Source organism: Vigna unguiculata, chromosome 9 (genome assembly GCF_004118075.2).
Source record: "Vigna unguiculata cultivar IT97K-499-35 chromosome 9, ASM411807v1, whole genome shotgun sequence".
In the NCBI taxonomy this organism is placed as follows: domain Eukaryota; kingdom Viridiplantae; phylum Streptophyta; class Magnoliopsida; order Fabales; family Fabaceae; genus Vigna; species Vigna unguiculata.
The window spans coordinates 24,689,667-24,704,134 of record NC_040287.1 but is presented as its reverse complement, the minus strand read 5'-3'; the positions used below and the strand labels follow the sequence as shown (position 1 = coordinate 24,704,134).

General features: G+C 35.9%; 1 protein-coding gene across 1 annotated transcript; it reads right to left on the bottom strand.

The window, feature by feature from the left end:
- Positions 1–4,832: 4,832 nt before the first annotated feature.
- Positions 4,833–5,678, bottom strand: LOC114163589 (proline-rich receptor-like protein kinase PERK2). Its single transcript, XM_028047895.1, has one exon. It carries the CDS (start codon positions 5,676–5,678, stop codon positions 4,833–4,835), a length of 846 nt encoding a protein of 281 aa, XP_027903696.1.
- Between the last annotated feature and the right edge of the window lie 8,790 nt (positions 5,679–14,468).

The following is a 14,468-nucleotide window of genomic DNA, read 5'->3' as shown; positions in this document are numbered from 1 at the left end:
TCTATATAAGGGGTGCTCCTAGACATGTAAAAGGGTTGAACATTTTGAAGTAAAAACACTCTTGTGTCTCAACCATTTGTGAGAGTTTCCTCCCTTGGGAGTGAATACTTTTAAGCCTTATCTTGCATAGCAAGTGGCGGCACACATCCACTCATCTTCAAGGTTGTCATGGCTTCTAGCCTAGCCTTGTAGTGGCGTGTTTCTCACATTTTTACCATTTCTTTCCTTTCCATTTTATGTTTTCTTCTTCCTCTAATGGTTCTTGGTTTTCTATGGTTTATGTGCTTTCCATTTCCTTTTTGTTTTGAATCAATCCATCATCTTCTTCTCTTGAGCTTTGTGAAAGGAACCTTCACATCTAGATAGCTTGCTATCTTAATGTCCAGTGGGGATTTCGCTTAGCTTTCTTAATCAACTCACACCATATTCAATAATCTTAAAAAGGAACAAGATAATCCTTCATCATTTGGTATCTAGAGCCTAGGTTATCTTGAATATGGTGTTTTTTCATGTGCTAATCTTGTCTTGTTGTAGCTATCTTTGTATGGTTCAAATCCACTTCCATTGCACACAAAAACAATGCTGGCAGAAACTGTTCACGATTTTAAAAGATTAAACTGCACCTTCTCAGTGATCCAAAAATTACGTTCTTGATGTCAAAAGAAAGCTCTGTTAGTCTAGTTTCTAACAAAAAAAGAACCAATGCATTTGGAGTTCTGTGGAGAGAGTTATGATCAAATAAGTGAGCAAAGGTCAGAGCTGCCGAGAATACGAAAAACAACGTTTTCAGGTTATGTTGTGGCAATTTTTGCTTCGGTTTTGTGATTCTTTTACTCCTAAATCTGGTTGGATAACATGTCTTTTGATGCTTAGTCTTTGAGCCTCAAATCCATGAGTTTAAATGCATGATAGCTACATATTTGTGTCTTTGTGTATGTCATGTTGAGTCTTTAAATGTGTCTAACTTTTGCTTGAGTCATATGTCATATGCTTCTTTGAGTTTTCTTATTCTTGTTTCTAAGTATTTGAGCTATTGCATGAGATCTATGTCTTTTGTTGTAGCATGCTCCTTGAAATTGATTTTGACCTAATTTTAAGGAACTAAGTGTTCAAGACACCCTAAAACATCCTTCTCATCATTTTAAGTACCTAGTTTTGAAAAGAAAAAGTGTTTTCAAGACCAAAGACAGTTTGGCCGAGAGCTAATGTGTTGCTTGGTGAATCCATTTGGCCATTTTTACTAGGTGTTATGCTACCAAATTTTATACTTGGATTTTGGGTGATATTGGCAAATTAGTTCCATGTTTTAACTTGGTTATGATCTTTCTTGGTGTATGCATAATTTGAGGTATAATCTTGGCTTGTTCAAATACTTTCCATAGAGTCTTTAAAAGTGTTTTTCATTGCTTTAGTCTTATTCAAGTTTTGTCTTTAAAACAAAATTTCCTTAGAAGTTAAACTTCCTTGTTTTTGTGCTTTTCTTGCTTGTCACTACGTGTTCTTTGTTGTGTCTTAGTAGTTTTCTTTTCTTGAAACTCTTGGGATGTTGTGGCCGAATCACTTGTCTTGCATTTGAAAGGTTTTGAACAAGTTTTTAAAAGTGTTTGCTTCACTCCTTTGGTGGATTTTGAGTGCTAGCCTTGCCTTGTTACTTTGGGAGAGTGATCTAAACACTTGGGTTACAATTTGGGTTGGATTTGGTCTCGGTTTTCATGTTGTCTAACCTCTAATCCATTTATTTTGTCTCGGACTTGAGTGTTTTTGTTGTAGGAATCATGGCAAGTTCATCAAATGCACCTACACCAAACAAAAACAATACATTGATGAGATTGCTTCGGGATTTGGAGTTGTCTAGGAAGGAGGCCTTTGAACAATTAAGAAAAGACAAGGAGCAAAGTGACCTAAGAATCCAAGAGCACATTCAAAGGCTTGAAGCTAAAGAGCAAGAAAGAGAGGCTAGGAAAAGAGGGCATTCTAGGCGTAACCCATCACAAGAAAAGCAAACTCCAAAGATTCCTAAGTTCTATGGAGGAAGTGATCCCAAAGTCTTCCTTGATTGGGAAGCTAAAGTTGATCAAATTTTCAATGAAAATCATGTAAAGGATCAAACACAAGTTGATCTAGTAGTTTTAGGATTTTTGGAGTATGCCAATACTTGGTGGCATAAAGTTTGTAAGAATTATGACCAAGGGTCACCCGCGGCTTCTTGGATGGACATTAAAACTCTTATGCGCGCTAGATTTGTTCCTCCCTCCTATAGGAAGGAACTTCTTTTGAAGCTCCAAAGGCTTCACCAAGGTTCTATGAGTGTGAGTGAGTACTTTAAAGAATTAGAGTCTCAAATGCGTATGGTTGAAATAAAAGAGACTAACAAAGAGAAAATAAAAAGATTTGTGAGTGGTCTTAGGAGAGACATACAAGACCAAGTAGAGTTGTATGAGTACTCCACTCTTGAAAATGTTTTCACACTTGCCCTTGGGATTGAAATTCAATTGAAAAGAAAAAGAAGGGCAAGGAAGAGTTACTCACCCAATCACTACTTTAGTCACTCATGGAAGGGAAAGGATAAAAAGAAACATGATAAGTTCCCTTTTAACTCTCATCAAGAACCACCAAGTAAAAGTAAGTCACCAAGTGATCACATTCACCATTCCACTTCTCAAAGATCAAGTTCCATTAAATGTTTTAAATGTTTGGGTTATAATCACATTGCTTTAAATTGCCCAACCAAAAGGACCATGATCTTAAAGAAGAGTAATGATGTTGAAAGTGAACACTCATCTCCCCATTCTCTTTCAAAAGAATCTTCTTCCTCTAGTAAAACTAAAATTTTTGAGAAAGACCCTATGTTATTAAGGCGCATGATAGGTCAAGATCAAAGTGAGCTTGAGCCAACTCAAAGAGAAAACATTTTTCAATCTAGATGCAAAATTAACAAATGGGTTTGCTCTCTAATTATTGATGGAGGAAGTAGTACCAATGTAGCTAGCACAAGGTTGGTGGAAAAGCTTAGCTTAGAGACCATTCCTCATGCTAAGCCCTACAAGCTTGCTTGGATAAGTAAAGAGGGAGAAATAGATGTCAATAAACAAGTCCTAATTAACTTCTCTATAGGAAGCTACAAAGATGAGGTGCTATGTGATGTTGTCCCCATGGAAGTCACACATATCTTACTAGGTAGGCCATGGCAATTTGATAAACAAACTTTACATGATGGTCATACCAACCAATACATTTTCTTCAAAAATGGGAAAAAGACAACTTTACTACCTCTATCACCTCAAGAAGTTAATAAGGATAGAAATAAAATAAGAAAAGATAAAGAAGAAAAAGAAAAAGGGCAAGCTTTCACCAAGGTGTTACTTGCCTACAAAAAAATTCTTCCAAAGCAAGATGTGCATCACTCTTCCTTCTCTTCCCAAGCCAAAAAGCAAGGCCCAAAGCATAAGCAAGAGAGGAAGAGTAGTCTAGAAAATAAAGATGGCCTAACCAAAGCTAGGGGTAATACCTTTAGAAAGGATGGAACAAAAGCTCATAAAAGGGAGGCGCAAATCCTCCCCCAAATCAAGTCAAGTTCCATCCACAAAGGCTTAAAGAATTTGTGGTCAAATTCTCTCCAAGAAGGGGAGGATGATGAAGGATTAACCCCAACCAAGGATGGAGGCACATGCTTAAGAAGACTAAGCATGTTTAGAAAGGAAGTTCACTAATCTTTCATCCCTATCATTTGTGTTTGTTATTTTTTGATTCCCTAAGTTGGCTTAGTTGAATCAACTTTAGTTGACTTGTTGACCTTTGACTAGGTTTGACTTGTTGACTATAGTTGACTTGACTTAAGCCAACATGCTAATCTATGTTTATTTGCTTTGTAGGTTAATTAGGAGTAAGAAAGTAATGCTAGGTGGCGCATGGTGATTGGGGAGCACAAATGATGTGGAGGAGAGAGTAAAGCAAAGGCATAAAGCATAAAGTAAAAGGCATAAAACAAGTGTACCTATGTACCTTTGGTCTCCTTTGTTTTTAGCACACTTTGGCCACTTTTTGGAGACATATGAGACACATTCTTTGTCTCCTTTTGTGCTAGAACGAAATTAGCCTTGCACACACCATAGTTGGCTCTTTTGTCTCTCATTTTTGTAACCTTATTTGACCTAGTTTCTAGAAGCTAGGGTTAGGTTTTTGTAGAGACATCCTTAGGTATCTTTTATTTGCTTAGAGGCCCCTAAACTCTTCTATATAAGGGGTGCTCCTAGACATGTAAAAGGGTTGAACATTTTGAAGTAAAAACACTCTTGTGTCTCAACCATTTGTGAGAGTTTCCTCCCTTGGGAGTGAATACTTTTAAGCCTTATCTTGCATAGCAAGTGGCGGCACACATCCACTCATCTTCAAGGTTGTCATGGCTTCTAGCCTAGCCTTGTAGTGGCGTGCTTCTCACATTTTTACCATTTCTTTCCTTTCCATTTTATGTTTTCTTCTTCCTCTAATGGTTCTTGGTTTTCTATGGTTTATGTGCTTTCCATTTCCTTTTTGTTTTGAATCAATCCATCATCTTCTTCTCTTGAGTTTTGTGAAAGGAACCTTCACATCTAGATAGCTTGCTATCTTAATGTCCAGTGGGGATTTCGCTTAGCTTTCTTAATCAACTCACACCATATTCAATAATCTTAAAAAGTAATCATTGCAAAATTTCGTATGGAGAGTTTGAATTTCCTCCATACTGACGTAATCGGTAGCACGCAGTTTCAACTCATGCATAGAAGTGGGTGGGTGCAGGTAGACGTTGTTGGCGAAGGGGTCGGGTTGAAGAGTGAGGGCCATGCACTCAAGTATCATTTCTTGGTTGAGGTGTGGTTTGCGAAGGGCAGCCTTACTGAATCGATCAATGAATGCCCGGAGCGTCTTGCCTTGTTCTTGTCTGACGCCGATGAGTGATATTGTTGTAGTTTGATGCAGGCGGCTGCCGGCGAAATGAGTGGTAAACATGTGGGAGAGGGTGTCGAAGTTGTCAATGGAGTATGGCGGGAGGGTGGTAAACCATTCGAGGGCAGGGCCTTTGAGGGTGGTAGGAAAGGCTTTGCAAAAAACGGCATCATGGGAAGTGTAGAGGGCGATGTGGGTGATGTAGATTTTGAGGTGTTCATCGGGGTCGGTTTCACTAGTGTAACACTCCAGCGTGAAGGGTTCCCACTGGGTGGGGAGGGGGTGTTAGCGATGAAGTCAGTGAAAGGGTGACGGCGCCAAGGTTGGTGCGATGGGAGCGGGTGATGAGGGATGGGGTGGTGGACGAGGGTGGGAAAAGTGGAGGTGAAGTTGTGAGGAGGGATATGGGTAGTAGGGAGGTTGTGGGGGTTGTAGGGTGGGATATGAGTGATGTGTAGGGTGGTGAGCATGTTGTAGGGCGGGATGTATGTGGGTGGCAGGGTGGCAGCAGGGGTGGAAGTCGCACTATTTCCTGGGAGGGTGGAGTGGAAGTGAGTAGGATGGGTTGAGAGGATGAGAGTTTGTTGGGTGGTGGTGAAGGTGTGCGGGGTAGGATTGTACTCGCTTTCCTCTTTAGTAGGCTGGAAAGCTGGGGACCCTGCGGCATCAGATGTTTCCTTGACCTTTCCCTTTTGACTGGGATCGGCTTCAATCTTTCGCCTTAGGCGAGAATTCTCCTGTCGCAGTGCTTCCATCTCATCAGTACTGCACTTCTTCAAGTCGGCCAGCTCTTGTTACATCTTGGCTTGACCGTCTAGGATGGCGGCCAGATCCGAGGTGATGTTAGCAAGTCCTGAGGGGCCTGCTTCAACTTGCTTGTTAACTCCTGCTTTGCTGCGGGTAGAAACCATTTTCGGAGAAAGCGGGTGGTAAAGTACTATCTTGTGCCCCACGGTGGGCGCCAATTGTTCCTGCAGAGAATAAACAAGATATGTCAGACACAAGTATTATCTTACCCTGGTCCGCCATCTCCTCAGTAGGCTTCTTCCCGGTTGATATATATCGCTTATGGGTATCTCGGTGTGATCGGTTTGGACCCGGGAGGGGTTACCTGCAGAAGGGACTCCGAAGCTCAAGTCAGCGAAATCTCTCAGAAAGTCAAATCTGGTGATTAAGGAAGTAATGAATGCATACCTTTAATTCGTGGGGTCCAAGCATATTTATAGATTATTAATTATGTCTGGCCACGTCATGGGTTGGGCCCTTGTTTGGGCTGTAGATAGGCCTGAGCCCTAGCCCAGGCCTTTAGTTCGATTATTGTGGGCTTGGTGAATCTTATTGAAACGCGTTGTTTTTGCCAAGACCTTGGTTAGTTTCGTGGAGTTATCGACCTAGGCCGGTTACCCTTTAGCGGTTTAGGCCGCTATTGTTGTTTTGGTTTGTTTGATCAATGTCGCTTCTTAGCGATTTAGTCCAGGTACCCTAGCATGTGTATGGTAATTGTTATTATTCGGCTTAGGCCGACTAGGTGTGGTACATCTTCAATTTATAAAACCTAGATTCTCCACAATGGAGAGCTAAACCTATTTGTTGAGATTAGATGTAATGAACTGAATTTTTATGTATTGTGTGATGTTAATCCATATGCTTTTCCATTTCTATGTTAGTATTTGATTTCCATGCTTAATGCTTGCTTTGGTTTGACCACCCGTGCATGGATTATGGTTCTTGAGGTGTTGGAAAATGTCTTTTGAACCTAGAACTAAAATTGAATGCCTATTGGAGCTTGTATCTAAGGATAAAATATGATTCATTAGTAATCTTAAGACTCTTGAACTTAATGCATGATTTCACTTGTTGAGGATTCAAGGAATTAGAACTTGATTAGTTATCATAGACTCAAAGTCACTAGGAATAGGATTTGAGTATTCTTGGGAGTTGATTTTGACTTGAAATTGGAATTGAGATGTTTGTGAATGCATGAGAATAAAGTGAATGAAATCTAGTCTAGACAATTGTATATAATCTATGTTAAATTTTTGTTGCACACCAACTGTTTGATAAAATACCAAAAAACGTTTCTTTGTGTTTTTGTGAGCTTTGTTGTCTATTTGAGTTGTGAATTGTGAGATTTGTCATGTGTTGCACAAGTCCCTGTGGACAGAACAATATATTTATTACTTGTTACTTGCGACCAGTGCACTTGTTGTTTTTCACCTAACAATCACATTTCAGAAATGTATGTTCAAGATTTTGAGTTTTCCTCTACTTATGCTGAGTGTATGGAAAGACCTCAAGTAGGTTTCTATGTTAATGAAGGGTATTTGTTTAAAGAAGGGAAAAATTGTATTCCCCAATGTTCACAAAGAAAACTCCTTGTCCAAGAAACAAATAAAGGGGGATTGATGGGTCACTTTAGGGTAGAAAAAACCCTAGGTCTTTTGAAAGAAAAATTCTTTTGGCCACATATGAGGAAAGATGTCCAAAGTCATTGTAATAGATGTATTTCATGTTTGCAATCCAAGTCTAAGATAATGCCCCATGGATTATACACTCCCTTGCCTATTGCTTAAGCCCCTTAGGAAGATATAAGCATTGATTTTGTCTTAGGACTCCCAAGAACATAAGGGGGTTTTGATTCTATTTTTGTGGTGGTAGATCGTTTTAGCAAAATGACACATTTTATACCCTGCCACAAAGTAGATGATGCTACCAACATTGCTAGGCTTTTCTTTAGAATTTTGAATTTTGAATCAGACACACATAAGTAGGGACTAAATTGAATGAAGAAGACATATAAGGCGACTGAATTGAAATCAACACGATGACATTTGATAGTGATACTAACACGTGACACTGACAATGCCATGTGCCACTGACAATGCCATGTGTCACTAACAATGCCACATGTCACACTAGTGAATTGACACATGGCTTTTTTTTGCAAAAAAATTAAAAATTAAAAAAAATAAAATGAAAAAAATCACATTCTGACATGCGGCAAGTCATTAATATTGTTAATAATTTTTGTCTCAAAGGAACCTAATTGAAGTACTTTTTTAAAATTGGAATGTAATTAACACTTTTTTAAACGCATGTATCAGATTGACACACCTCTACCAAAGTGGGTACCATCAGAGTAATTAAACCTATAATTTATTAGATATTAAATGATAAATTTTAAATATATTTCTATTTTTACGAATAATTCAATTTAAAAATAAATTTAATAAATAAAAGAGTAAAATAACTATCTGGTCAGAAAACTTTTTATATGACCATATAAACAATTTGTATTGCTATTAAATATATATTATTTTTTAAATAATATTATTTTAAAAATGAAAAGAAAATATATTTTTCTAAATTTAATTTTTTTAAATGATCATAAAATGATAAAATTAAAAATTAAAAATAGCATAAAGTTAATATTTTATATATAAATTATCTTTTAATAATTTATTAAATGACTAAGTGATTATAAAAAAAATAAAATAATTTATGTCTATTTATGTGTATTTGGCAACAAAATAAATCTAGATAAAAGAGTAACCATTTATTGTAAGAATAGAAAAACAATATTGTTCGAACTCCATTAGAAAATTTTAAACATTAAACAAAACACATAAAGAATAAATAATACCCATATAAAGTAATGCTTAACGTTGTTTCACCGATTTGTTCTAATGTGAAATTAAAACCGATGAATCAGTAATTTATTAGTAATAAAAAAATATATTAAAATTAAAAGGAAGAAATCTAAGAGAAACTTGCGAAGAAACATTAAAATCTTCAAAACTAAAAGAGACGTATTGAAAGAAATATTTTACACAGAAATTTGAAGATGGTAATGGCTACAAGATGACTCAACGGAGACAAAATCACACCTCGTAGACTTTGGAGGAAGAAGGAAAACATTGACAGAATAAGATTCAAGAGTTTGAAGTAAAAAATAATGTTGGAGAAGTTGAGAAACAAAAACACGCGAGGTTTGCAAGGTTTGATTGGGATGTATATCCTCAATCTAAAATCAATTTTTAAGGTTTGTTTTTAAATCACTTATAATATTGTTTTAAATTTAAGTTGAGAAACAAAAACATGCTGATTTGATTGGGATGTATATACTAAATTTGAAATTAATTTTTAATGTTTGTTTTTAAATAAATTATAATATTACTTTAAATTTATTTTTAAATAAATTAAAATATTAATTTAAAATTGATTTGTGACGACGTAGAATTTAAATAACCGAAAATAATGTTTAAGGTTTGTTATTAATTTAAATGTATTATTAAATAAATTATAATATTACTTTAAATTTACTTTTAAATAAATTAAAATATTACTTTAAAATATTAAATTTTAAATTAATATTAACTATTTCAATGTTATAATAAAATTAATTAATTATCAAATTATTGTTATCATTTTAAAATTTTACAAGGTAACATTTTTAATCACAATATGAAGAACTCAATGCTAGTGTTGATCGTGATAAATCTTAAAGGTCGTCAAGTTGTGTTTGCGTTTGGCATGTGCATTTAAGAAGGTTCTTAGTTAGCTAGGGAGAGTCGCCATTGAGATTTGATCCTTCTTGTGCATCTGTTGTGTGTCTAGTGTGATTCTAGATCTACAAGAAAGTTTCTTACTATGTTGTGGGGGTTTCTTGTGTGACTCAAGAGCCTTGTATAGTTTGTATATTTTGAAAGTTGAATATTGTAAGGATTGCGTAAATCTATTAAAATAATGGAAAGTCTGTATAAGGTTGCCTTGACTAACTTAAGTAGTTGTAGCTCAAGAGGAGTAAACTAGTATAAAAGTTCTGTGTGATTTGATTTACATTTTCCACATTAAAGTGTTCTTAGTTTAAATTCATTAAGAAAATCAATTTAACCAATCTTTTATTGAAATCTTTTATGTAACACCTCTTTCAGGATATCACTTGTAAATTTTAAAATAAAACAAAATACTCTGATTCCATCCTAATCGATAGGAAATTCTTAAAACTTTCCTTTCATAAACATCTGTCAAGGTTCATTCAAATAAACCGTAGAGGTTTCCATTACAATACTTTAAACCATAAAGTTCCAAACAAAATACCATTATAAAAGAAATCCAAAATTCTTTCCAAAACTACCAAAGTTTTCCCCAACACGTCTCCTCACACCTATGCATTACCAACAACATTTGTATCAACATTTGGTCCTATATAACATAAATTATATGATCATCGTACAAGCACAACGAAAGCAAGTGTGAGCTAACAGAAAGAAAACTTTCACAAAGTAGCATTTATCAAACCACATACTCACTCATATTGTCCAAGCCAAACAAACCCATCCATGTTCCAAAATCACAACATGAGAATAAACAAATCATATTATCGCCAAGGAATAACCATCAAGTATCTCATTATGTCATAACAACCCATTATCTTTCCTACGCACCAACATCTCTTGGAAAGGTCTTTCCCCTACTTTTCATAAGACTTACAAGCAAAAACTCCTCCTGGTCATCAAAGCATTTGGTCAGAGGACACTTGTTAAGCTCATGCCAAAAGTCTTACGGTCGAAAGAAACTTTTTTACCTGACTAACCAAAGCCCTATGGTAAAAGAACCAACCTGCCTTTATGATTACTAGAGAATACATATACCACCATCGCATACATACATGCATATAATATCTCATCACCATATAAATAACCATACATCAACCTATCATGCAAATTCATCCTAGAATGTCACAACATACCATACCATACATATACCATCACCCTAGAACCTGCAATCACATTCAAATTAAGCAAAACACAAAAAATAGGCAACCTAGTGTTCAACTCCAATGCTCAACTTCATTTGGCTCACAATGCCCACCGCCCGACGACTCACAAATTTTGTCGCTCAACACTAGAAAGTTGGCGCTCAACACCCTAAGCCTCGCAAATTCTCTTGCCTGACGACCACAACAAAGTCACTCAACCACGTAATCTATTTTTGAAAAGAAAAAATGCACTTACTTAATTCATGACACTTAATAAAACTTACGCAATTTTCAATGCCTACTCACGTTGCACCATAAAACAATTCTGCATTTATCAATTTGGCACATAATTTCACAACCATTCAACCTCAACCTCATGTTCATAGCATTAAATTCAAGTCCTAAATCCAAATAATACCGCAACTGCCACCTACCAACAAAATTCCTTACCACAACCAACTTCACACATGACCATGAACAAGAATCAATCAACTTACCTCTTATAAGCAAATTTCGCCCAATAATTACCCAACGCAAATCTCTTCTGTTAAAAACAAAACTAATTCTCCAATGCCACCAAAAATTCATAACAATAATTAAAGATTGCCTTCACACAAATTATAACCCACAAAACTTCGTAACTTAGGACATTTCTAGTTCAACATTACTTCAACTTTCGTCGAGTCTACAAAAATACCTTGTGCAAAAATCACATGACCCAGAAACTGCACTTGATCCAACCAAAACTCGTACTTGGATAACTTCTCGTAGAACTTATGTTCTCGGAGTATCCTTGAAGCAATCCTCAAATGCTCTGCATGATCTTCTCGATCCTTCGAGTAGAAAAGAATGTCCTCAATGAACACAACATCAAACTTATCTAAGCACTATCAAAAAATCTTAATCTTATAGTTTGTGAAAACAATAAGACCATTTGTTACCCTGAACGACATTACCACATACCCATATGCTCATATCGCAACCTGAATGTTGTCTTCTGCACATCCTTTGTCTTACCTAAGATCTAATGATAGCCAAACCTCTTATCAATCTTTGAAAACACCACAACTACTCTCACCTAGTCCAACAGATCATTTATCCCCGATAAATGGCACTTCTTCTTGATTATTAACTTATTCAACTGTCGATAATCAATATAAAACCTCGAACTACCATCCTTCTTATTCACAAGCAAGACTAGAGCTCCCCACAACGAGACACCTGGTTGGGTGAACTTCTTTTCTAACAAGTCTCTATTTGTTTCTTCCGTTCTGCTAACTCTACATAAGTTATTATGTACAAAGCCACTGATATTGTACCTATTAATGAGTCATTATTTTTCCTTATTCTATTGCCTTTTTGTGTCCATCTTGATGGTTGTTTAGTACTTAATTGTTTATGGTTAGTGCATTTTCATCTATTGGACATCATTGGGCCTTTATTCTGAATTTTTATTAATTTGGCATTAATTGGTCTAATGTTCGTTTCTAATTATTTTTAGGTATTTTTGTGAAGCAATTTTGGAGCTTGGACATTAATCTTAAGATCAAGAGAGAGTTGCCACGTCATTCCCACATCATTGCCACGACTACGCCATGTCATTTCGCTTGTCCACGTCATTGGACTAACATTTAGGTCTAAAGTGACATTTTTGTAATTATACTGACCAGGATGACATTTTTGTAAATATGTGGATCTGTGGTTATGTGACCATGAGTTTTAGTAGGGTTTAGGTTTTTTGGAGACTCTCTTCTCTCCCATTATGCATTTTCACGTTTTAATAGAGCACTCATTGTTGGGGGTTTTCGTTTTCCTCTTTTTTCCATACATTGGAGCGTTTTTATGCACTAGTACACTGTTCATTTCGTTTTCTTGATGATGGTGATGTATTTTTGTTTACCTTTACTTTGAAATTTCAATTTCATGGCTTGCTAATTTAGCATATTGACTTTTTGAAAGAGATGCAATTAAGCTTTGAGGTTCTGATTTGCATTCGCGTTTTTGTTCTCTCTTCATTTTGATTATGTGGTGAACGAATAATCTTGCTATGTTAATGCTTAATTTACATATTGGTAATTTGTTCTTGGTTGAGTTTTGTTCATGCTTAATTAATTAGCTTGGCTGTCATAGATTAATGGATGTATGCATTGCTTAATTGAGTATTGAAACACATTTTTTACCTTCGTTTAATGGTTTTGAACAAGTGGATTGGGTGAGACAAGAACCCGAATTTTGTGACCCATGATAAGTGAAATTGCATTTGAATTCAAGGAGTCAATATTGTTTTCAATTATGTTCAATTAAAATTTGTAATTACATTTTCTTAATTTGTTGCTCGAATTTTGAATCTGGTCTTCGCATGTTCCACCAAAACTAGAAACTCCCTAATTCTCGTCGGCATAATAACCTTCGCCAGCTCATGCCTTAACCCTCTTTCAAACTTTTGGCACCTCCACTCAGTTACATTTTGATAATAGAACTGGGTCAGATATTCAAACCTATTCACACAAGCTTGCACAATCATTTTCCCCACTTGTAACATTCAAGCATAAACATGACCATAACCCAATAAGAAGAACCCTTAGGATTCATACATCATCACCATCACACATAATCACACATAGAACACAAGTAGCTTAACTTCTCAATACAACAGATCATCAGGTCATCACATGCATGCATGCATAACAAACAAACCCCAAAAAAGTAGCCCCTAGAATTTGCCCGATGGATCAAAACTGTCGCCTGTTGGTTACTACTACAATCCGCCTAGCGGATCAGCGATGTCGCCTGGTGCCCCACCTCCTAGTGTCTTCTTGGCTTGACTCTTGCTTGGCTGTCATCGCTAGACGCTATATTAGTAGTGTCCAATAGCCTGGTTTATGCCCCCAAAATAGATTCCTACATACTAAACATCCAATGCAGTTTTCTAGAATACAAAAACATATATCCACATGTCTCAACATGACTCAAAGTACACTGCCACCAATCACATGCCTCAATCTTATATAACCACACATGCATTCAACAATTTGGACCATATCAACAAAGGTAATTATCAAAGAATTACTCATGTTCATAGGATAACCCAAAATCAGAAACCAAACAGTTCATACAAGTCATTCTCACTTTCCCAAGCATCATAGAATCATTCACCGCCAAAACTTAGAGCTACACATATATGTATATACAAAATTTAAGCCCAATTATATATATATATATATATATATATATATATATATATATTGATTCAAATCTTCCAACCAATACCATACCCATCAGCACATCATGTGAATCCTAATTTTTTTTATGAACAAACTGCAGAAACCTCATGATCTATAACTTCATCACCAATTATACAAACATCCCAACTTCACACTTTCACATTTTCCCCTCATGCCCAAAGTTAAACCCCTATGACATTATTCATATAATCTCCAAGGTTTCATTACAACAATGGCAATCCCGACATATCATACCAATGTAACACTCAAGCAAAGATAAAATTTCAGAAGGACCAACATTACGCCACAACACCAACCAAAACGCAGGAACTAACCAACACTTTGAGTGATGCCTGGTGTAATATCCTAGGCAGATATTACTTAAATAAATAAATTATAATTTAAAATAAATTCAATTAATGATAAAGTTCCCAAAAACCATGGAAAATTAAAAACTTTCTTAAACGTGCTTAAATCCAAAATTCGTAATTCAACTTAACTATTACAAGCTCCAAAGTCTTAAACCATAAATAAAATAAATACATGATACAAGAAATATT